At 35.1% G+C, this 26,561-nt stretch overlaps 2 protein-coding genes across 2 annotated transcripts in view; one reads left to right on the top strand and one right to left on the bottom strand.

Moving 5' to 3' along the window:
* Nucleotides 1-26,561, top strand: part of LOC140148576 (uncharacterized) — a 153,797-nt gene that overhangs the window by 100,611 nt on the left and 26,625 nt on the right. The window lies entirely within an intron of this gene.
* Nucleotides 3,220-4,520, bottom strand: LOC140147273 (uncharacterized). The gene is made up of 2 exons (XM_072169051.1): nucleotides 3,749-4,520; nucleotides 3,220-3,614 (listed from the first exon to the last, which is right to left on the bottom strand). Exons 1-2 carry the CDS (start codon nucleotides 4,518-4,520, stop codon nucleotides 3,220-3,222), a joined length of 1,167 nt encoding a protein of 388 aa, XP_072025152.1.

Raw genomic sequence — 26,561 nt, 5'->3', positions numbered from 1 at the left:
TTAATAGAAAATGTGGCTACTTTTCAGTGATGTGCCCTGCAGCTTGGGCTGCAATGTTTAGGCAACCATGAACTCAGGCTATGCACCTGTTGTATAATCTCATTTTACGGTGTCCTACATCTCATCCTCTACATCCTTCATTATTGCTCTCTCATTCAATTCATCAAATGCTAAACTAGTCTCACTTCATAATACATAATATAACAACCTCCATTAAGTAGTTTGTAGGAACTTGGCATTCTGATGTGCAGAATGAATTACATAACCCAATACATGTAGTGTCATATCACTTATACCACATTTGGGTTCAAACTGTTTGATATAAATTGTCATATGAGTGATTATGTAAAAAACAAGGAAGTCATTTCATCAGCTAATGGTGCATAGATGAGCAAGTAAAATGTGAACAATATCTGTCATCAATAGTATCTTTACATATACCAACACTGAGAACTGATTTTACATAGTATGTTTTATGTCTTTTATCACAACATTTAAGGTGTGATTTCCCAAATGTACAATGTACCCTGTCAAACTTGGTATGATTTTCAAGCTTGTTTTAACTTGCACTCTTTTAAAAGGAACCGGAACATGATATAATGATATACAATGCAGTTTCAAAATGGTTAAAACTTGGTACAGCTTCATTTTCTTCTTAAAATAACCATGTTTTGTACAAAGATTCAACCTAATATGAAAACATGTATTCCAGTTGAATGCTTCTACCAGTCTGAGTCTCTACCAGTCAAATTGGCTTACAAGTCTCATATGTTTACCGTGTGAAGATACCCAACATAGGCAGGATCCTCGTGGCATGTACATATTTAAGCCAATAATGGTAATTGGATCGCTCATCTAATAAAAGGTTATCTATTCAATGAGCCGGATAACAGAGAACAAATTGGAAAATTTGTTTATCTGTTTATTTTTATGCTTGATCTACTTATAAATATCGAATTATGGAGTCATATTTTCTGATAAATTAATATATTATTTCATATTATATTACAGATTTGTTCTTAAATTAGCTTCAAGGTTGCCTCATTTGTGCAATTTTATTCTGACATCAACTGACTTTAATATAGTGTACATAATTGAAAGTATAAGTTGTTGAATTCGGCTCCCTTGGCACCATAATTTGCCCCTGGAGTTATTTTCATTTTTGAATTCAGTTCCATGGTTAATTCGGATTAATGAATCTCTATGTTGACACAAAAGTTGAAGATCCTATTGAAGCAGTATGGGTATTGTAACATAGTTAGATCTTAGGAAGAAGAAGATGTTTATTTGAAGGTGGTGTCCAGAACCACAGTGGTTTTTTTTACAAAATCTTACTTTAGCAAAATCATCTCAAAAGTCCCAAATATCTTATTGAAAGCAAGCTATGCAAATATCAAGTCTGTTGCAATTTGGTTTACAAGGTAGTGTATGAATCTGATTTTATAATCTCTCCACTAATTAAGCATAACAATGTACCAAATTGGCACATAAGTAAATGACTAATTAGGGTGTAACCATCATCATCTATATTACAAAAACAATATACATTTTAATATGTGTAAATGGGTTAGAGTTTTATCTATTCACCTACTTACAAGCAGTGAGCTAGCTATTCCAGTTGAAATCCATACACCCCCTATGGAAGACATGACCTTAATCTCTCACATCCATTCAGGTAACCCCATTTAAAATTCACACTCCTGAGGAAGATTGAGGTCATATATTTCATAGGGGGTGTATGGGTTTTAACTGGAATAGCCCATTGTTTTGGGTGGATGACTGAGAGTTTAATGGATAAATCAAGAATAAATTTAGGCAATGCCAAACTTGTGTTATGAATTTGGGGTCAGGCTGGGAAATTATTTTTACTTAAAAGAAGATAACATAAAAAGAAGAAGAGAACTCATACTCAAAATTCATGTTTCAGAAGTAGTTGAAGGTAATGTTGTTTGTGATGTGGACTAGTTAAAGGTGTGTGGTTCCATTTTTCTGTTCTAGATTTTACATGAGGCTTACCTGTTTCCAAATTGTTATGCGTTGCGTAATGTGTGAATGACGCACACCTATGTGAATTGATTTAAGCATGAGTTGGGGCTTTATTGATGCGTGCACGTGCAGTAACAAAAGTCAACTAATTAAATAAGCCGAACAAACTTTTTAGTTTGTGTGACAAAAAATTGCTCAGTAGGATGAGGCTAAACTGCCACCACTGCAACAACCAAACATTGCAACCAAAAAGAAACAAACAATACGGAATCTGTGCCAATTTAAATGTGTTCATCTCCCTGGTACATGCTTTAGAAAGTGAATGTAAAAGTATAGCATAATTTCAGCTTTCCAGAAAATTGAAAAACAAGACTTCAAAAAGGGTTCACCATACATTGTAACCTTAACTCCATCAAAAAACATTTAAAGAGAGGACTACTTCAAAAGGGTCCATCACTTTCAAACATTTGTGTGATCAGTAAGATTACACAGGTAATAAGACAAGAGGTATACTGTGCACAAAAGGTGCTGTACAATTAAAACAAAAGCAGTATATTAAAGACACTATACCTAAATTACTAAATAAAGAAATCAATAGATGGACATTTTGTTCTGCATATCTTGATACCTCATTTGGCACAATGCGACTTTATTTCCCTAAATATACCAATTTAAATGAAGAAATAGAGCATTTTCAAAAGTGTCAAAAATTTACATAGACTTTTCTCTTGAATATCCTAATTATGAGCATCACGAGTTAATGTTGATCTGTCATGCTGTAACAAGCCTGTTACAAAAGCCAGTGGGAATCACCCTGAAGGACGAAATATCCCAAATGTGTCACTTTTTAAATGCTCTCTTTTCTATTCAAATTGGTGTAACTGGAAGGAATAAAGTCGCACTGTTCCGATTGCAGTGTTTAAATACACAGAACAAAATGATCCATCTATTGATACTTTATTTGGCAATTTAAGTTTATTATTTGAATTGTTCTAAAACAAATCCAGTAAAATAGGTGATGTTGACATACCTCTCAATGACGTTTCGTGCTGTGTCACAGCACTTTCTCAAATTGAATGACCAGCTTTGACCTTAGACGTCTGTTGCTTCCTGTTGGTAGCTGACGTAGGTGGCGCTGTTAGTAGCTGATCATAGATGTGCGGAAGGAAGTAGTTTCCACAATCCCTGTTGAGAGTGTTAGCCTGCCCCCTTTCGTGATCCAAATTGATTCCTTTATATGCCTTCTTTTCTGTTGGTTTCAATGTCTTTTATCTTGGCTTCGTCCCAACCGATCACGTGATTGTCTTCAGCGACATGGTCCGTGAGAGCGGATTTTCTAGGGGCGCTTTCAACCAAAGTTTTTCTTTGTGACCTGGTGTAGGGTTTTTCCGAAGCTGCGTCTGATTCAGATTTGTGCTCTTTCATTCTCGTACCAAAGAGTCTTGAAGTTTCACCGATGTAAGATTTTGGGCAACCTAAGCAAGGGATTTCATAAACACAATCAGCTGTCGTTTTGACGTCCCGCTTATCTTTATGGTGAACAAGATGGTTTCTGAGTGTTTTATGTGGCTTGAAATTTGCTTGGTAACCGTGCTTCTTAAAATTCTCTTTGTCTTTTCCGAGAGACCCTGTTTATAAGGGAGACACACAAAGCCGCGGCTTTTTGTTTGCGACTGATCTTTAACTACTGGCTTGCTCGGTTTTTGAACAGATTTAAATGCCCCTCCGGGTATCCACAGAGAAAGCGCTTCCTTTATTCTACTTTCCTCCAACTCTCTATCTTTCTCCTCGGTGACAACTTTATCTTTCCTGTCCATAAGTGTCCGGATTACACTGAGTTTGTGTTGTAAGGGGTGGTGCGATTGGAAATGCAGATATTGATCTGTATGTGTCGCTTTTCTATAAACTAAGAGTTTGATTGAACCGTTGGGTTTCTTGACTATTAGTGTGTCCAAGAAAGGAATTTGCTTGGTTTTTTCCGTTTCAAAGGTGAACTTAATATTGCCGGTTTTGTCTATTTGATTTAGATGCTCTGTGAGAGGTTCTGCGGATCCTTTGTTAACAATTTCCAGCACGTCATCCACGTAACGTTTCCATAGCCTAGGTTTTATGTCAAGGGGGGCTGTGACGAGCGCTTCTTGTTCAAGCCACTCCATGTACAAGTTCGCTACAATCGGGCTGACCGGCGAACCCATAGCTGTGCCAAACCGTTGTTGATATATTTGGCCCCGGAAGGAAAAGTAGGTGGTGGTGAGTGCAAACTCAAGAACTTCCATGATGTCGTCTATGGAAAGCTTAGTCCTTTCATTAAGCGTGTTGTCATCGTCCAGTCGCTTCCTAATGATCTTTAAAGAATCGCTGACCGGCGTGTTGGTGAAGAGTGATACTACATCGTGAGACATAAACTCTTCTCCTTCATCAACTAGAATCTCCGCTAGACCCTCCGCTAGGTCTTTAGAATTGACTACGTGGTGTTGGGTCTGACCTACCAAAGGACCTAAAATACGAGCCAGTTCTTTTGAGGTCTCGTACATGATGGAACCACAATAATCGACAATAGGTCGTAACGGGTACCAGGTTTATGTATTTTAGGTGTACAATACATACGCCGGGCGTGTTCTCTGCAGTGGGGTACAGTTTCCAGTACTCGCTAACCGTGATCTTTTCCTCCTTTTCCATTTCTTTAACATAACAAGAAGCTTATCCTTATATTTTGATGTTGGGTCAGATTTCAGTTTTTGATATGTTTTTTCATCGCTCAACATGTTGTTTACTTTCTCTTCATAATCAACTTTGTTTAAGACCACTGTAGATTTGCCAACAGGAAGCAACAAACGTCTAAGGTCAAAGCTGGTCATTCAATTTGAGAAAGTGCTGTGACACAGCACGAAACGTCATTGAGAGGTATGTCAACATCACCTATTTTACTGGATTTGTTTTAGAACAATTCAAATAATTTTCAATGGACAATCCTGATGAATCTATTTGCGAATTTAAGTTTAGTATCTTCAAGATATTACTTTTGTTTTAAGTGTACAGATACTTTATGGCAAAGTATATAATAGATATTGAAAGCTACCACATCTTCTTCTCACCTCCCTCCATATGCTATTCCATGATAAGACAACCTAATTTGTTGAGTCTGGATAACATTTTGATGTTTGCCGACTATCTACACGGCAGATGGTTCCGAGACAGGTATTATTCTAGGCACATAAGCATGACTTATTAGCTATGAGATAAACTGTGTGTCCCAAGGTTTGTTTAGATGCCTAGAAACAAGGCTAATGTGATAACATTATAAATAATAACTTTTGGTTTCAAGTGCACTTAAGGCAATGTTTGGATATTTAGTATACATAGTAGGTAAAACGTTACAGACTGTCACTGGATGAGATCAAGTATTATTTGTTTAACAAAAGGTAGAAATTTGTACAAATTAAATTTCAACATACTTGTCAAAACTCAAGTTAATTTGATCAGGGACATGAGACTACATCCCTGATTTGATACCTTGGGTGCACAGCATAAAAGCACAAATGTTTGGTATGAAATTTTGCCAGAGTTAGGCAGAAATAATCAACATATATTTGGCTAATTAACCCACTATTTTGCAGTAATTTACTGCATTCAACCTAATTAGTGCCCCAGGCATTTAAGTCAGTCTTTTTTTTTTGGGTAGAGCTTCTTAACTTAACGCTCTCCAAGTTTAAACACAATTTTCAGAATTATACATTTTGATGACTATATTTGGAATCAGCATGAAAAAGTGATTAAAATGAGTACAGATTTTTAAGATAGCTCTTGATATTTTGAAACTTTTTTTTTATGTTGAAGCCTATGACTAGCATGCAGAGCATTAAAAATTATGAAATAAAAGTCAAACATTCAAAATACAAATACTGAAAACCCACATGGATCACAGCTATATTTTGTTTCACCTGAAGTTTAGTTGTGACATAGTTGCAAATTTCACTACTCGCAGTATTGAATCACATAGAGTGTACACTCACAATACAAGGGCAGTTTGTGGGTACCCTTGCAGCGCAACCGTAAAAAAAAACATTGACGTCACTACTGAAGATTAGGTGATCGTACCAAGATATATAGGTGTTTATGGCAGCACATCCCAAAATGCTGGAAGACAAAAATATATGTGTTTATCTCATCCTAGGGTAGGATAAGTGCATTTTTGTGTTATGCTCTATATTTCACATTACCTGAACTATGCAATGCATTAACAGTGGCTATCAGTGCAATTGTGCCAATATGATAGGTTGGCACCTAGACAGTTGGTAACCTCCTGCTTGAAGCTCAGCTGATTCTGGTTGGAGGTAATTGGACTATTAGCATTCCATAAGTGAACTAAGGATGGTAGGAATGATCTTTGGTGGCTGACCAGGTTGGATCTTGGAATTCTGAAAGCAACAAATCAGTTTTATACCAATATAAATGGTTATATTCTATTCTAATATTCCTGTCCATTGTGCATCAAAATTGGACACTCAAGTTACCGAGATCTAATAACATGTTGCTGAAAATTGTAAAATATGAAAGGAATTGCATGTTCTTTGGCTTTACAACAAAATTCATGATTAATTTATTTCATGCCACTAGATTCTTGTTCATGATTCTTTTTTTTCTTCTTCATTATACACTAACTATCATTTATATAACAACAATCCTAATTGAAAGACCAAGGGCAATAACACTTTGGGTGCTCCATTGAATTTCAATGCCAATGAGGTTAAGAAAATGGCACTTGTTCCAAATCTATATAGCTTACACAGAGTGGGCTGACATTCATATTTTAGATGTCTCTTGGACAAACATTAAAATTGGGTATCGCTATAAAATGTGTCATAAAAAAACCCGGTAAATGCTAATTCCTTTATTTCTTCACACAAGGTTGCTGATGAATATATCATATATAAAATGTTTTCAAACCTAAAAGGTTCAACTTGATTCTTTAATAAAAATGGATTCTTTTCTCTATTGCACTTTTTTGACTCACCCTGTAATAATGATTATAGCTGTGTTCACAGGTAATGAATTTTTTTTTAACAGCTTTAATAATGAATTAACATTGCCATTTTGTGTCAATTTGTATATATTTTCTTTTCAGATTTGTTTTATTGAAAAATCAGAAAGATAGAATTGTAACTTTACTTTGAATGAAATTTAAATTATTTTGGATTTTTGTGGAGCCTACTTTACTTTCACATGAAGATAATAAACAATGTTAGTTTTAAATGAGAGATAACATTTTGACATGTTTTTAATGCCAAGTATTGAGTTTGATATTATAGCATTACACTTCTTACCGATTACTAAACATTCTTCTGCTTGCAGTAACAAATTAGTCTGCTTTAAGTATTCCAATCATGGAATCAGTTAAATGCCAAGCCAATTATCATGCTCTAGATTCCCAATCCAGGTAAGGAAGTGAAACTATGGTGCTAAATGGGTCATTTATAGCACAATATCAAATTGGCCTTACAATCTGCCAACATCTTCATCAATATTTGACTTATCACTCTTGAAATATGAATATTACAGACAATGGAATACAGAGATTAAGTTACACCCTTTTTTTAACCGTATCTCAAAAATTCTTATTAGCGACAAGTGCTGCATCTTGATCAATCAAGTCACATATATACATTATTTGCTGTATTCACACACTCACATTAATAGAAGTCTCTGAAGACTAGGAATTCATGAAGAACATTCTTTATGAGTCGATATTGGTAAGGTTATTGGATAAAGGTGTAAAAGTTCCCCAAAGGTGTGAAAATGTCACGAGATATTCCTGTGAGATGGAAGATAAAATGTTGGAGTATATGAAAGATAGACTTTGATAAGGAATATCGATGAATCCCTAGGTTAAATTTGTCTACATTTTATGCATGTTAATGCTTATTACAAATGTTTCAAGTATTGAAGTATTTCAAGTATAATGCATTTAAAATTTGAAATACATTCAAAGTGTTCTATTCAAAATTACTTTAAAAAACACTTTCAATTGTAGATATCTTGTTGTAATTTTTGATTTGATTAGTACTTAGCAAAATATATTGTAAACTAAGGAATTATAAATGAAGAGCTGAACGTTATTTACATTGATCTGGCTTACTTCCAAGTTCTGCAAATTTCTTATTTTGAAACTGAATACGAAAAATCACTTGTAATCTTCTTGACCTTAATGGATTAACAATGACCAGAAAACTGAATTTGAATGACCTCAAATCAATGACGCCTTGCCTCTTCTGGTGCAAGTATAGGATTTCTATGTGGCATGAATAGCCACTGTCAAAGTTGCCAGAAAGTTGTTTTTACCTGTGCAGTTGAAGTCCTTGAAAAGATGAAAAAGACACAAATTACCCCATGCTACAAGTTGTATTTTAATACAACACATTAAAATGTGTCATTGTACTTTTTATTATTTGCAAATCATAAAGAATCTTTCAGCAAAATGGAAGTTAAGTTAAGATGTACTTTTATTTAGACCTTGGATTTGCACTTTGTGTGAAAAAAATGGCAACCTCTGTATAAACCACACTTACATTCCTGACCTGGATGAATCAATTACACAAATTACAAGTTGAACTTATTCATGTGGCAAGAACACACACAACACCTGTAGGTAGCAATTTCATTTGTGATGCAATCAAGCAAAATGGGTCGGATGTAGACTCAAACTAAATTCCACATTTTACATTATAATATTATGACAGTTTAGCTTGATTGTATTGAAGATCCTATGTTTCTACCACCTTTCGCTTGAATGTAATATTCAAAGTTATGTCAGCACAAAAATAAAGTGATTACATAAGAAATACAGACACCTTTCTCCCCATATCTGTAAACTATATTTTCCGACTCCCGACTTATTTTGCTTGATCACATTTCATTTATTGACTTGGTACTCCATCTTGCAGAAATTGAACTCCTCATGTACAGATGACCAATTCATGTCAAGTGGTTTAGTCATGCAAACTGAATGCTAGTGCAGAATTGAAGAAAACAACATGATGGTATATGCTTGTATTTTGTACCAGTAAAACCTGACAGTAATTTCTGGATTCTGAATTTGTAATATTTAAAGGAAAACTCGGTATAAATGTTATTCTTGCACATATATATTGTGTGTCGGTGGGAGTATGCGTTTAATGCATCACATGTGCATAATGTACATGTGCACTTGTATGCATGTGCAAAGTCAATACTGTCTATTAGTCTTGCATTAGTAACTCATTATAGCAGTTTACCTAGCTGTTATACATGTAGAAGATATATCTTCATATGGGTGATTGGACTTGGCCAATTACTTATGCATGGTTGTGTGTTGTATCCTGGTGGGGGAGATTATAAAGCCATTGGAAACAAGTCAAATGTGTGAAACCTTCGACAGTGTTGTCACCATGAATGGTTAACTGACCAGTGATCATCTGTGGTCATTGACCATCAAAATGACATGTAGTGCAGAATTGCTATCTTATGAAGATAGCAATATTCCTAGGTATTATAAATTCAGTGATGTGGTTAGTATATGATAGTATCATAAATAAGTGTTATCTTCTGATGATAGCAGCAATAGCAGGAAAGCTATCATCAGAAGAAAGCAGCAGTACTATCATCAGAATATAGTAGGAGTACTATTTTTTGAAAATAGCGTGAGTGCTATCTTCTGAAGATAGCTGGGCACTGTCTTCTGAAGACAGCAGGAATGCTGTCTTTTCAGGAGTACTGCATATCTTCTGATAATAACAGGAGTACTATCTTCTAAAGATAGTAGGAGTGCTGTCTTCTGAAGATAGCAATGTCATTTGATAGTTATATGTTTTTTTAAGCTACATTTTTGGAATGTGCCATCTATTGAATACTTTTTTCTGGTTAACTGGCAATGTAAAATATGTTAATATGAATTATGGTATGTCAAGTTTAGGACATAAACTCATGTAAGTTGAGAAATAAAGTATAACACTTGTCATAGATAGGGAAAAAATGACAATCAAATTCAATACTTTACAAGAATCTGTTTTTAAAAACTTGTGTGTCAGCACCATGAAAACCCTACACCATCACAGTAAAAAATAGTTGTCAACTTGTGTTAAAACCACCTTGCTTTGTTTAATATTCATTACGGTTTACCTTTCACTGGTGTCATCCCTTAATAGTATGTGGTGTCACTGCTCTGTTTTATTCTTGGTATATTTGGATATGTACACAGTGTTGTTGGATCCAATTTGATCTGGTTCCACATCTTGTCCATATCAACTGCGGAGTTGGTTCCCTGTTACATAAACATCTGTGACTTTAAGGTAGTACATGTGGCTGACTGGCTGTTATTGGTAATTGCAGCTGTGACTGATTAATGGGGACAAATACCTTGGAAAAATTTTCCAGATTCATAACTCAAGTTTCCTGAAAATGAGATGTTAAACAAAGATGTATTCGAGATGAATGTAAATACTCTTACAAATTATTTAATTGTTGACAAAATAAGAACTTAGGCTAAATGCTCAAAAACATAGAAATGTGTCTGTGTGTGTTAGGGAAATTGTTTCCATATAACTCTGATTGTATAACCTTTCAATGGAAATATAGTTGATCTTTAGTTTTGGTATCAACATGTTTGTTGATTTTTATGTCAAAGGAGAGGGTATGGGTTGGTTTACATCTTCTTAAGTTATATACATCCTGATTTGGTCTATCTTTGGTCTATCAGTTACCTGACAAATTGGTATGGTATCCTATATTTGCCTATGTGGATGCACTCAATATGAACCAAATAAATCCACATGAGTTTGAATCAATCAGTATCAAAGATCCTCATGTGGATAACACTATTATCTGTTTTAAAAATATTCACTCTGTCAGCCATTGAATTCTTGAAATAAATTCTATTATCCATTAATGTTCAAATAGCTTGAAGACATAAGCCTCAGTTTGTCAACATTCTAATGCATAGTGGCGGGCGGTTAGTGTTTCCCCATCAGGTTTTGGGGCGTCTATTGATGTCAGGAACTGGCGGAAATACAATTTAAAGGGTCTGCTTTTGTATGTTAAACAATTGGCATGAAATATGCAATAGATGCGTGCATGTTCAAACATGGGAAAGTCTGAACAATGTGAAATTAGCATTTTAAAGTGATGCACTTTTGTGTTGCAAATATATTAGAAAATTGATTGTTTTATTGAGAAGCCTAAAGAATATTGAATGTGAACATAGCATTTTGAATTAAAATGGTTTTCTATTGATTTTATGGTAATTTTCAACAAAGCATGGTTAGTTCAGAGGTATAGTGTTATTATTAGGGGTTTATTTTCCCCATATTGAAGTGAAAAGTTAACAATTGTGTAGAATAATTGCTCAGAACAATGACCAGAGCTCCTTTGATCAGGCCCAATACAAATTACTTATGCCATGCCTCCAGATAAGTTTCAAGGTTCTATACATTATCTATGTGTTCCTTGGTGGAACACAACGTTTTCCTGAACTGAAACCTGAACTAAAATACACTCTAGGAATGGATAACACCACACCGACTAGTTATGACAGCATGTGCACACTACCGCATAATAGTGCCAAGTAATTTGTTCTGAATCTTCCCTCAAGTTCAGCGATGCATACTGAACACTTTGATCATGGAGGATGATGTCAATGATCACAAAATACAAGTAAACAAATTTTGAGGTTTTTTTAATCAATATGTATAATATGTTTTACCACCTTTGCAATAATGCAAATTTAATTATTTATCTACGTACAAAATTGCATAAATAGATCTGGCACAATGTTTGTCTTACTTGTAAGGTTGTACAGTACTGAAGTTTGGAAATAAATCTAATATGGGAAATTAGTTTTTGCAACCTTGCTACATTACTTGAACCACCAAACTTCATCAGGCTGACCCGCAGGACTGGTCATATGATAGTACAGTACTCTTCTGATTTGTTACTTTCAATGATTCAAGCATGATCATTTTCTTCCTTTAATTTCAAGCTTTAATTTCAGATTTCACACTAATAATTGCACCATATCGTTCTCTTTTCGGAAAGGCTCAGAAATGTATATAAAAGAACATGAACAAATATGTAGCACAAAAAAGAAATCCACTCTCGCAGCATATATTATCCTGTGACTGATAACACGCAAAGCATTTAAGGATGACACTGACTTTTACTTGTCACTAGAGGGTATTGTACTGTAGTTGCTTGACACTGGGGAATCAGAGCATTGGGAATGATTCAAGACTGTAGAATTCTGCACACCTGACTTGTCACTATATGGGTAGTTTACATGAGGCTTTTGAACCCACATCAATTTAGACTAGCTAAATCTTAATCAAGAGTGTGATTAAATGTAATACAACACAGCCTACATGTTTTGTTGATACATTGAACATTATATGACTGGGATATATGACCTGTTGTCCAAGCTGATCTTATCTGTCATCCTGTTGGAAGCATTATTGGACAGCATTTGTATAGATGTAAACTGAATCTATGTGCTTTGAAAAGTATCATGTAGATAAATGTGCTTGATGATAATGAGTAAACGCATTTTGTGAATTGGCAACACACATTAAGGGCATACACCACTAAATGAACATCACAGTGAAGCACCTGTAGAAACAACCTGATGCAACTTTGTTTTTCTACCTATATGGTCATGAATTGAATGGTTTGATTGAAGATTGTTGATTAAGATTAGCTTCTGTAAAATATTCATTTTTGATACATATTTACATAAAGTTATGACTCATTAACATTATGAATAGTATCTCCAATAGGCCTATATTCCTCTTTTTAGGAATACAATCCCTACTAATACCAACTACTGAATACATTGATAATTCAATTTTGTTGACAAAATTCAATTTGTTTGGTGATATGCAAAGTAGTGAACTGTCTGCCTTCTTGCATTTTAATTATTGCTTTTGGCCATCATTAACTCGATCCACACTAGTGTCAAATGCAGACGACAAGTTTCTAATTTCGTTTTAAAAATTCAAACAATTTTCATGAACATTTATGGAATCAGCATGCAAAATGCATAAAAATTAGTACAAACAAACCTAGTATCAGTTGGTTCTTATACAGCTCTTGATATTTGAGAAAATGTCTCAAAATTTTGACTTTTTATGTTGAAACCTCTATATGGCTAGCATGCAGAGCATTAATTCCCTAATAAAGGGACACCACATAATATAAACAAGTAAATCATGTGCACTCATCATTACTTGTGAACGTTAGCATGGTGCATTCTGCAGAAGTAGAATCATTGCATAAACTATTATGGGTGTTATAAAGAATGACACCTTGTATGCATGTACTATTAGACAAATTGGACTGAGTCTTAGTTGAAACACAGAGTGGAGAATCATTCATGGTTGGCCTACTTTGCTGTGTCACCACTTGTTATTAGGTGCTGTTTTTCCTTACATAATATGTCCCCACTTGTTCAGTTCAGTAATCAGTTGTAAGTAATTTATTAGGAAGAGGATGTTTGTGACAACAACATGTGGTACAAAATGTTATGGAAAAGTATTATGTAATTATATTGCATGCCAAACATTTTCCTCTTTTGTAGCTGTTAATACGGTGTTTAAAAGAGGTGGCCAGAAGCCCGGTCATAGAGAAGTTTGTTGATGCTGAAAGGGAAATGGATCCAAAAAGGGATGATTACTAATTTCAATTTTTTTCAGTCCTGATTTTACCTCCAAAAATGTTTCTTAGGGGGCAGCATCTCCATGTCATTCTGGTTACACCCCTGGCAGATTGTAAATTACATTCTTTATGCAAGCATGGTGGCACCTCATAGCCCAAGTATGCTGACTTAATATGCTGGTACCGATCGATTGAAGTACTAATAAGCATATGCTACCCTACTCCAGGAATAAAATTCATTGGGCCATTCCAGTTGAAATCTACACACCCCCTGTGGAAAACATGACCTTAATCTCCAACACAGGGAGTGTGAAAGGTTACCTGAATGACTGGCTCAATTTGACATCTACACCCCCTGTATGGGAGATTAAGGTAATTTCTTCCATAGGGGGTGTATGAATTTCAACTGGAACAGCCTCCAATACTTGTGCATCCATAAATCATTGCTATTCTCCATCTAATTCAATTGCAAATTTGCCAAAATAGATGGCAGACAATTCACATTATTGTTGTTCATTTGATCAAACGTTCCTCTTTATTGTTGTTTCATCAAATAACACGTCATTCTTTTCAAGTGCCAAGGTTAGGTAAATTTAATTTCACCATTCTGTGTTTTGTAGCAATTCTTAATGTAATTTCTTAACATTTGCGTGTTATTGAAGGTCAGGTCTTGTTAAGGGTGAAATACAGTTCAATGGGTATTCTTCTACTGAGACAGGTGCAGCAGCAAGTTTGCCACATCATCTTCTCTGGAGCAGCAACAAATGGGCTATCCCTTTTGAAATTCATACACCCCCTATGGAAGACTTAACCATAATCTCCCACACAGGGGATGTTAATTTCAAATGGAGTCACCCATTCAGGTGTCTTAACACATCAAAAAGGGGTAAAAAAGCCCTGAACAAATCCACTCTGTTTCAGTGGAAAATTGCAGATGCAACAGAAATTAAAAAATTTGTGGATAACCAAATATGCAATGTATGTCGTAACAGCAGCTTAAAAGCACCCGGCAAACATTGGACTATCTGCTAAATACAATTTATTTTGAGAAATTTTATTTGACAAGTACTTTCATAATATACACCGCATACATGGCCTTGATTGTTCACTCTTTTTTTTTTGGTGCTAAGTATTTAAATATCTCCTGTGAACATCCCCATGCACATCCACATAAACTTTTCTTTTCATTAAAGTGTTACCAAATTCTTGGTGGGTCTCACAGATCACCATAACCAAACAAATTCTGTACAAAGCAATATGATATATGGCTTTCTTAATGCAAAACACAGGTGAATTCAAATGTTCAGTTATGCTTTAAAGATGCTTTAAGATCTCCTTGAAGTAAGTCAAAACATAGCCTCTTCTTGAAACTGTTAGCATTACACAGAGAGGTTTCAACATAAGCTGGAAGTAAAACCAATTCAGTTCCCGAGTGGATGAAGTGGCTTGGAGAGGTTTCAGTTGTGGTGTAAGATGTGATGTTTGACTTTTATAAAAGATTTACAATTCAACATTTGATATGCAATAAAGGGATGGAGGTAATGTAATTTGAAAATAGTTGGTAAATGTTTCTGTGTTGCCAACAAAATTATTTGTCATGTCAGAAATAGTGAAAAAGAATATGCCGTTTTATTTTAGTGTTTTTATTCTCCTTTTTATGCTGTTGCCATTTAGAATTAAAGTCAGAGAAACTTGACATGTCATAAGTTGAAATGAAAATAGATGAGTAAAAATGGGAATGAGTTATTAGAGAGCACTTTTTGTGATTTGAATTATAATGAAACAAACATTGAAACCATAAATAAAGTATACTATCATTGATTGCCACATATTGGACTGTTCCAGTTGAAATGCATACACCCCTATACAATACAAGACATGATCTTAATCTGCCGCATGGGGATTGTGAATTTCAAATGCAGTTACAATGGGTGACTCTATTTGAAATCTACACCCCCTGTGTGGAAATTGAGGTCATGTCTTTTATATGGGATGGATGGATTTCAACTGGAATAGTCCACAAAGTAAAGTACAATACATTGATAGCTAAATTCTGTCGGTCGAACATCCGGGATATCTCTAGTCTCAGGCCCAAACTGCATGTGGCGCACGGTTTGTTGTGAACAACAGAAACCGGCTGTGAAGGAGGCTACATGGCGATGTTGCTGGAGTGGCATTCAATTTCGGAAAAAAACGACACTCGACCATGGAATTTCGGAAAAAAACGACACTCGACCATGGAATTTAATTTTAAGTTTGTCAGTATATAAACGGTAAATCAAGTAAGTTTATTTCACTCTTAAGACTTAGAAACGGTTGTTTGATTCCACTGACTATTTGCAATCGAAATTTACATAACACCAATGACAGAAATCATCAACAAAAATCGAATCAGGGACTTGTTTTCACTCGAACCATGCTCGAACATCATCAACCGGAAGTGACGTGACACGGACCGACAGAATAAACTATTTATTTATTACTTTTAATTCAACAAATTAATAAACAAACATTTAACCCTCCTCAATCTTAAAAGGTAAACACAATCCAAAAGCTAACTTTTCAAATTAAAACATAACATTTTATAATCAAATTAGAGTTTTATTAAAGTATATTGAAGATTTTGCAATGAATAAAATTACATTAGTATAAAAATGTCTGATTTTATGTTCACAATGAGCTTCTTTTGTTAAAAAAATGCTACATACATGTATTTGACGGGCTGTGTCTTTGAAGCACTTTCCTCCAGTAATTGATGAGAATAAATAACTAACTCTTAGCCTACATATAAGACAACTCAGGGTGTATTAATAATCAAATATGTCTAGCCCCAGAAGGAAAAATTGTACTTAAATCATCCGACATACATAGCCCAGTCGCAGATGTAATAATATTGTATTGATTTGCTGAATATTGCTTCAGTTCTGGTGACCCCTTTTAGCCCCTTATTTTTCCAATTAGGCACCTAACCAATTTTGTTGATATAATGGAGGTACATGGGTGATCAATTTAGGGATCTTCTCTTCCTAATAATGGCATAGAATTTGAGGCTATTTAATTCCACTGAAAATTTAACCCAAGTTTGTTTTCTTCCATTAGCAGTGCTCAAATTAAATCAATTTACTATGCTTAGGTTGCAGAATAATTTTAAGCAATCAACTGATTACTCCACTTTCTTAATATTTTGTTTGGTTTGAAAAGTTTGTGCTTTGAGAATTAAGGGTAAATGAAATGTTACTCATCCTAAATATTGTGACATCTAATTGATTAGATTTATGGAGAAGGGGTAACAAGAATGGGCAGGCATGGATCAATGGGGAGAGAGAGAGACATAATTGCTTTGTACATAGGAAACCTGTTCAGATATGGTGAAAATGAGTGATTTTGACTCTCTTATTTGCACAGATAACAAACAATCACAAATGCACCAACAAACAATGTTTGAAAATTTATTTTATTTATTATTTCCAAATAAAAAATCTGTACACAAATGAGTATAACATTCACAGAATTAGAGAAGGAGAAACGGGACTCAGTCGCCATCTTGATACAGGCATGGAGCAAAAATTGGGGGTTTTGCTTGTGTGAATTAGTTTAAAAGTTACAAATAATTATGGGGGTTATTCGGTTTCCCTCGGAATGTGCTCGAGGCATTAATTGTCATTGTCCTGCACACAAGTACCAAGACGCTTCAGATGAGACGCAGAATTGTTTTCGTTCATCTCCGCGCAAGGACAAGGACCTGAATATCCCGAATTTTCTTCCCATGTCTGACGGCACGATTATACGTGGCAGTATAGGGAGTCCGGTTCTCCTTCTCTAATTCTGTGAAAACATCTTAAAGTTGTAGTCATGGTAAGTTTCTTTTATACTGCAGAATATATTTTGTGGAGAACAGTGTCCTGTACTTTCATAAATTTTGAGACTGATTCATGCTCCTCAAAAAAGACTATCCAGAATATATGATATAATCAACACTTTTATTTTGAAGCACTTTTTCAAACAATCCATTCAAATAACTGTTCTTTTTTTCGTCTTTTTTTTAAAACATAAACAGCTCACTGTAAAGTTTAAGACAATAAAATGCATAGGATATTGGAAAATTCTTTGGGGCTTATCTCAAAATCAATTTTCTACTGGCATCCAACTTATTTGTTTGATCACATAACACATGATGATAGCAAATGTGCATGTAAAAACAAGGAGGCTCTCCGTATCAACAATAAGCAACCACAGTTGGTCATCTCATCTCTCCTAGTCAAAGTTCTGTACTGAATATCTCATTGACCCTTATGTATTGATTTCTAGCACCAGTTACCCTGAGGGGATGGGAATGCAAGTTGCTTTTCGATCAGACTGTAATTACTTGACATGGCCTGGTATTATTAGTTTTGGTGTCATGTCAGCCGGCTCAGGAAGCTGGCTGTCTTGGATGAGGACTTTTTAGGAAGTAAAGGATACATGGTAGTGGTTAGTTACAATTTGATGGTATCAATTTCTTCATGGTAACAGATGGAGTTTGATTATAATCTTGATGTGTTTTGCACATGTAGTGTATATCAGTGTAGACAACAATATATTGGCACAAATGACATCTAGATTTAAGTCAAATTAAAATACACATGTACACAATTCATTGTTGTTTTAGGTTTGTTACTGAAACTTGTAAATATTCTGATGGGTTTGCTATCTTCAGTAGGTAGCACATTGACTCGAACGCTGTAGGAGATAGCATAATTGAAGAACACTATTGTGTTGTTTGGTGGGAACTTGTACATATTCTGATGGGTTTGCTATCTTCAGTAGACAGCAAAATGATTCAAATGCTGTAGAAGATAGCATAATTGAAGAATACTATCGTGATGTTTGGTGGGAACTTGTAAATATTCTGATGGGTTTGCTATCTTCAGTAGATAGCAAATTGACTTGAACGCTGTAGGAGATAGCATAATTGAAGAATACTATCGTGATGTTTGGTGGGAACTTGTAAATATTCTGATGGGTTTGCTATCTTCAGTAGATAGCAAATTGACTTGAACGCTGTAGGAGATAGCATAATTGAAGAACACTATTGTGCTTTTTGGTGGTAACTTGTAAATATTCTGATGGGTTTGCTATCTTCAGTAGATAGCAAATTGACTTAAACGCTGTAGAAGATAGCATAATTGAAGAACACTATTGTGCTGTTTGGTGGTAACTTGTAAATATTCTGATAGGTTTGCTATCTTCAGTAGATGGCAAATTGTCATGAACGCTGTAGAAGATAGATAGCATAATTGAAGAACGCTATTGTGCTGTTTGGTGGTAACTTGTAAATATTCTGATGGGTTTGCTATCTTCAGTAGATAGCAAATTGACTTAAACGCTGTAGAAGATAGCATAATTGAAGAACACTATTGTGCTGTGTGGTGGTAACTTGTAAATATTCTGATAGGTTTGCTATCTTCAGTAGATGGCAAATTGTCATGAACGCTGTAGAAGATTGATAGCATAATTGAAGAACGCTATTGTGCTGTTTGGTGGTAACTTGTAAATATTCTGATAGGTTTGCTATCTTCAGTAGATGGCAAATTGTCATGAATGCTGTAGCAGATAGATAGCATAATTGAAGAACGCTATTGTGCTGTTTGGTGGTAACTTGTACATATTCTGATAGGTTTGCTATCTTCAGTAGATAGCAAATTGACTCGAACGCTGTAGAAGATAGATAGCATAATTGAAGAACGCTATTGTGCTGTTTGGTGGTAACTTGTACATATTCTGATAGGTTTGCTATCTTCAGTAGATAGCAAATTGACTAACGCTGTAGAAGATAGCATAATTGAAGAACACTATTGTGCTGTTTGGTGGTAACTTGTAAATATTCTGATAGGTTTGCTATCTTCAGTAGATGGCAAATTGTCATGAACGCTGTAGAAGATAGATAGCATAATTGAAGAACGCTATTGTGCTGTTTGGTGGTAACTTGTACATATTCTGATAGGTTTGCTATCTTCAGTAGATAGCAAATTGTCATGAACGCTGTAGAAGATAGATAGCATAATTGAAGAACGCTATTGTGCTGTTTGGTGGTAACTTGTACATATTCTGATAGGTTTGCTATCTTCAGTAGATAGCAAATTGACTCGAACGCTGTAGAAGATAGATAGCATAATTGAAGAACGCTATTGTGCTGTTTGGTGGTAACTTGTACATATTCTGATAGGTTTGCTATCTTCAGTAGATAGCAAATTGACTTAAACGCTGTAGAAGATAGCATAATTGAAGAACACTATTGTGCTGTTTGGTGGTAACTTGTAAATATTCTGATAGGTTTGCTATCTTCAGTAGATGGCAAATTGTCATGAACGCTGTAGAAGATAGATAGCATAATTGAAGAACACTATTGTGCTGTTTGGTGGTAACTTGTAAATATTCTGATGGGTTTGCTATCTTCAGTAGATAGCAAATTGACTTAAACGCTGTAGAAGATAGCATAATTGAAGAACACTATTGTGCTGTGTGGTGGTAACTTGTAAATATTCTGATAGGTTTGCTATCTTCAGTAGATGGCAAATTGTCATGAACGCTGTAGAAGATAGATAGCATAATTGAAGAACGCTATTGTGCTGTTTGGTGGTAACTTGTAAATATTCTGATAGGTTTGCTATCTTCAGTAGATGGCAAATTGTCATGAATGCTGTAGCAGATAGATAGCATAATTGAAGAACGCTATTGTGCTGTTTGGTGGTAACTTGTACATATTCTGATAGGTTTGCTATCTTCAGTAGATAGCAAATTGACTAACGCTGTAGAAGATAGATAGCATAATTGAAGAACGCTATTGTGCTGTTTGGTGGTAACTTGTACATATTCTGATAGGTTTGCTATCTTCAGTAGATAGCAAATTGACTTAACGCTGTAGAAGATAGATAGCATAATTGAAGAACGCTATTGTGCTGTTTGGTGGTAACTTGTAATATATTCTGATAGGTTTGCTATCTTCAGTAGATAGCAAATTGACTCGAACGCTGTAGAAGATAGCATAATTGAAGAACACTATTGTGCTGTTTGGTGGTAACTTGTAAATATTCTGATAGGTTTGCTATCTTCAGTAGATGGCAAATTGTCATGAACGCTGTAGAAGATAGATAGCATAATTGAAGAACGCTATTGTGCTGTTTGGTGGTAACTTGTACATATTCTGATAGGTTTGCTATCTTCAGTAGATAGCAAATTGACTCGAACGCTGTAGAAGATAGATAGCATAATTGAAGAATGCTATTGTGCTGTTTGGTGGTAACTTGTACATATTCTGATAGGTTTGCTATCTTCAGTAGATAGCAAATTGACTCGAACGCTGTAGAAGATAGATAGCATAATTGAAGAACGCTATTGTGCTGTTTGGTGGTAACTTGTACATATTCTGATAGGTTTGCTATCTTCAGTAGATAGCAAATTGACTTGAACACTGTAGAAGATAGCATAATTGAAGAACGCTATTGTGCTGTTTGGTGGTAACTTGTACATATTCTGATGGGTTTGCTATCTTCAGTTGGATGAGTACAACTGTACAAAGAAGCCTAGTATGGGTTTAGTAGTTCTTGACATATAGCGCTTGGTATTTTGAGAAAATATCTCTAAACAAAAATTAAAATTGACTTTTAATGACATTGTCCTCACTGACTTGATGGGGCGTATATATTTTGATCTGTTTAATTTTGCATTATGTTTGATAATTGTTCTTGTTGTTGTAAAGATAACTGACAGAAAATTGTTATTGAATCCCATTAATGTCATAATGAATTTGCTCATCAGAATGACAGTGGTAATTTCATTTAATTATCAGACAAGGCCAATGAATTCCAATGCGAGCATGAGCAGAGTTATGATTTAGTCACGATTCTGGACTCCACTGGTACCCCTCAGGGCAAGTTATTCATAAACTTGTACACAAAAATGATTCCAGGAGTGACTGAATTTCTATTAGCAGACATAAACAATCAATGATAAAGATGAATAATACAAATATTGAAATGATGGGGTGGTTATTTGTAATTTCAGTCAATACATTATTGATTGTTGTTATTGCCACGATCAGGATTGAATGGGTTAAAGATCATACCTAATATATGACCTTTTTGATTGTATGTTTATTGTTGCTGTTTGCTTGTTTGCAAACTGATTTTGTACAGCAAAGTTAGTTAAAATGGGCTATTCCAGTTGAAATCCATACACCCTGTATGGAAGACAGGACCTTGTCTTCCATGCAGGGAGTGTGAATTTCAAATGGAGTCACTTGAATGGGTGCCGAATGAGTGACACCATTTGGTTACATACCACTAATTATGTATAACACGGGTTTCAATGGGAAAATGCCTAATTTCGGGTGGAATTTTCTCATATTCAGAACTCTCACAGTTCAATGCCACTAATATCAGGTGAAACTATATGATTTAGGGTTAAATACCACTAATAGGCCTGGGCGATACATTGAAATACGATGAGGAACTATTTGTTTTCATGGCATTCGAAAAGACTGCATTAAAATCTCTGAAATTGATCAAGTTATATAGCCAAAAAAGTACTTTTTAGAGTTTGATGCTTCAAAATGGTACATTTACTCTCATTATATGACATTTTGATGTAATAGTACCAAAATTCATACGCACGGCTTCGGTTTTTAGTAAATAGTCGCCTATCATATTGTAACTTTCAGCTTCGAGGGCGCACTTTCATTTTAAGGTGTTTACGGTTCAGTGCGTTAAAACAAGAAAAGTCTCAGGTCAACATATGATGAATTCTTGATCATTTGGCATCTTAATCATATAGTTTCACCTGATATTGGTGGCATTGAACTGTGAGAGTTCTGAATATGAGAAAATTCCACCCGAAATTAGGCATTTTCCCATTGAAACACGTGTAATACATAATTAGTGGTATTTAACCTATAGAAACACTGAAATCTATGGATCTGATATTCGTCATGGAGACTTTTCTAGCTATTTTTTGCTTACATTTCTCAATATTTAACTGTATTTGCCCTGGCAAGAAAGCGTGCATCTTCTTCGACTACTAAGGTATGTTTTTAGAACCCGTTGAGGTAGTAACGGGTTGGGGGGGGGGGGGGACTTGTGGCATTAGTATTGGGTTTACGGCTGGTTTCTGTGATTTCAGGGCTTCTAAATTCAACAACCTTCGCTTGCCTGCGTATACATATAGAAAGCTTAATGATGATGAAAAATCAATGTTGATGATCATATAGACATGCGACTTTGTTAATTAGACCCGCATGCACATTTTGTTGGTGATTTCCTTGCCCTAAATAACGTACATAGGCCTATACGTGTAAATACAGTATAGGCCTAGGCTAGGCATTTTGCTTAAGCTTTAAGGCGCATGTAAGGCCTATAATCACGTGTAAAATAAAACTTAGTCTTTGTGTACACGTTGTCTATGGGCCTCTATAGCATCATGTGTGGCCTCACTCTATCCTAACTCAAGCCGGAACCCTAACTTGATCTATAACTCTATTTTAAACCCATATCTAATCCTCGGACCTAGCCGTATCTCTATCCCTATCCATGAGCCTAGCCCTATAAAAAACCCTATTCCTAATGCGAACCTGACCCTAATCAACAATTCTAACACTAAACAGCAAGCCTAAATCAGAACACTAACCCTAAATCAATCTTAATCTGATCTGATCGTGCTAGGACAGGCTACAGATACGAATCTCCAGATATAGTCCTAGGTTGAAGCAAAAACAGCGAAACATTCATCATACAGGGTGTCCGAAAACCATTGATATTTTACTCGTCATGCTGTTTTCCAGAAATTTTCTTGTTAAAACATGTATTGCAAATGTCAATGTTAACATTCATGGCATTTTACCCGAGATTGGAGCACCTTTGTGCTTATATAGGTTAAATACCACTAATAGGCCTGGGCGATACATTGAAATACGATGAGGAACTATTTGTTTTCATGGCATTCGAAAAGACTGCATTAAAATCTCTGAAATTGATCAAGTTATATAGCCAAAAAAAGTACTTTTTAGAGTTTGATGCTTCAAAATGGTACATTTTCTCTCATTATATGACATTTTTGATGTAATAGTACCAAAATTCATACGCACGGCTTCGGTTTTTAGTAAATAGTCGCCCTATCATATTGTAACTTTCAGCTCGAGGGCGCACTGTCATTTTAAGGTGTTTACGGTTCAGTGCGTTAAAACAAGAAAAGTCTCAGGTCAACCTATGTTGAATTTTTGATCATTTGGCATCTTAATCATATAGTTTCACCTGATATTGGTGGCATTGAACTGTGAGAGTTCTGAATATGAGAAAATTCCACCCGAAATTAGGCATTTTCCCATTGAAACACGTGTAATACATAATTAGTGGTATTTAACCTTAGATGCCAAATGATCAAAAATTCAACATAGGTTGACCAAAGACTTTTCTTGTTTTAACGCACTGAACCGTAAACACCTTAAAATGACAGTGCGCCCTCGAAGCTGAAAGTTACAATATGATTGGGCTTAATATTTACTAAAAACCGAAGCCGTATGTATGAATTTTGGTACTATTACAACAAAAATGTCATATAATGAGAGAAAATGTACCATTTTGAAGCATCAAACTCTAAAAAGTACTTTTTGGCTATATAACTTAATCAATTTCAGCGATTTTAATGCAGTCTTTTTGAATGCCATGAAAACAAATAGTTACTCGTCGTATTTCAATGTATCGCCCAGGCCTATTAGTGGTATTTAACCATTTGTAATCTACATCCCCTGTGTGGGACTAGTCTACTGTACTAGACCATTTTAATTTATCATCCCTCTATTCCCTCTGACCATGGAAAATCCACTAATCCTGTTCTGATCATCTGATCCAACCTGGGCAGAGCAGTCACTGGGGATGTGTTTTTGTTTTATGCATGGAATGGTATGAATTGTTTATCAAAACTGGAATGCAGAGCAGTCTAGTGTGGGACATGAAGGTCATGTCTTCCATAGAGGGTATCTTGATTTCAACTGGAATGGCTCATTTACAATTCTTTAACTTAAGACTCGACTGCAAAATTGTAGCCATGTTGAGCAAGTAACAAAATTGAAAAGCAAAATGTTAAAAGGATGTACTGAAAGGATTTTTTCCCTCATCGGATAAAGTTAGCTTCGATTTTCAGCCTTATTGTGTTACACATGGTAATATTTAGAGATGCTTGGGTAATCTGTAGCTTGATCTAGCCATGCATGGTCATTGGTGTGGTCAATACTGCATGGTAAGTGGTCAAAGTTACCGCCGGCTGTTTCATGTTATTTCTTCCTATTAAGCCTTCCATGACTGATGTACAGGAACCAATATGACTGATGTAATACAGATGTTCATAATGAGTTCATGCTATCAAATTAAAAGTCAATGAAGTTAAGGGCTACTCCAGTTGAAATCCATACACCCCAATGGAAGACATGATCCTAATTTTCCACACAAGGAATGTGAATGTCAAATGGAGTTGCCCGATTGGGTTGCTCCACTTGAAACCCACACCCCTTCTGTGGGAGATTACAGGAAGGTCTTCCATAGGGGGGTGTATGGATGTCAACCGGAATAGCCCATTAGTTGGCTCATTTGTTACATAAGATGTTACCTGGAGTAGGCGGAATTTGATTTGATTTTGCTTTGAAATTCTAAGTTTAATTTGATCAGTTGCAATGGTCAATTGGTCAGCGAGATGGTCAGTAATTCAATGTTTAGTAGGTTGCATGATTACTAGCAAGAAAAGTCTCATGGGAGAGCTATGAGTTATGGGTATTTTGTATGATTCTTGTCAATTTCTCTGGATGATTGGATTTTAGACTACAAGGATAGACACTAAAGCTTCTTTCTTTTAAGGGCTCTGGTATGAATGTTTGGACAGTATTTTTTGTGGGATATGAGAGCACATCAGACATCAAATTGAATTATGAAAACAAGGAATTAGGTGTTTTTTGGGAAAAAATCCATATCTATACGAAAGGTCACAATTTTCATTTGATCGTCAGCTTTTCATCCCAGCTACATACACTTTAAATACATATCATTATTTTTATAAAGTTTACTTCAAGGACTGTTAAATATCAAAATATCAATTTTTAATCATTTGCCATAAAATGTGTATTACATCACAAATTAAAAAACAAATCAAAATTATTTGATATCAGAAAGACATTCTTTGTATTCAGATTGCAATTCAATATGTCTGATGTGCTCTCATGTCCCACAAAAAATACTGTCCAAACATTCATATCCCACCCCTTAATACGCCCTATAAATTTTAGTTTGCATCAACTTGATCATATTTTCCCAAGATGTGAGACCTCACCTTTCATTACCTGTATAGTTATCAAAATAAGTAGCCCTCTCTCAAAATAATTATTTCCAGGTCAAATAAATCTTGTGAATGAAATAAAGCACAATATACTCTGATAAAATCAATTGCCTCAACCTGTACCACTGATTCATCTCAAATCTTAAAATAAATTAGTCCTACTTCATTCTACATTAGTTGATTCCAAAAAGAGTCTATTATTACACTTTCACATTGTTGTAGTAAAGTATCGTTCAAACAGGTGGCACTGAATGCACTATAGAAGAAATGAAAAGCAAATATTTATAGAGTTGCAATATTCCATCGCCATTGACCACTTGAGCCAATATTGTAGTCATGGACGCAGACTGTTATTACTGATGGACAGGAAAGTATTAGAGCCATTAAAAACTGAAGGAATTGGATTTGCAAGATGATCGATATTGTCATTTTAATCATTGCATTTAGGAGTCTTTTAAAGCAGTTATAGCAGAGTTCAGGGAAATCTTCTGTAAAGGATTGTAGATCATTATATTGCATACATTTGTGTGACAATCTGGAAAATT

Source organism: Amphiura filiformis, chromosome 3 (genome assembly GCF_039555335.1).
Source record: "Amphiura filiformis chromosome 3, Afil_fr2py, whole genome shotgun sequence".
NCBI classification, from domain to species: domain Eukaryota; kingdom Metazoa; phylum Echinodermata; class Ophiuroidea; order Amphilepidida; family Amphiuridae; genus Amphiura; species Amphiura filiformis.
The sequence above is the reverse complement of the archived record's forward strand: the minus strand, read 5'-3'. Positions and strand labels throughout refer to the sequence as shown.

Excerpts from the sequence above, each read along its gene's own strand:
- LOC140147273 (XM_072169051.1), bottom strand. The coding sequence starts at position 4,520 with ATGTACGAGACCTCAAAAGAACTGGCTCGTATTTTAGGTCCTTTGGTA. Across the intron at positions 3,615-3,748 it reads AGATAGAGAGTTGGAGGAAA|GGTCTCTCGGAAAAGACAAA; the intron begins GTAGAATAAAGG and ends CCTTATAAACAG.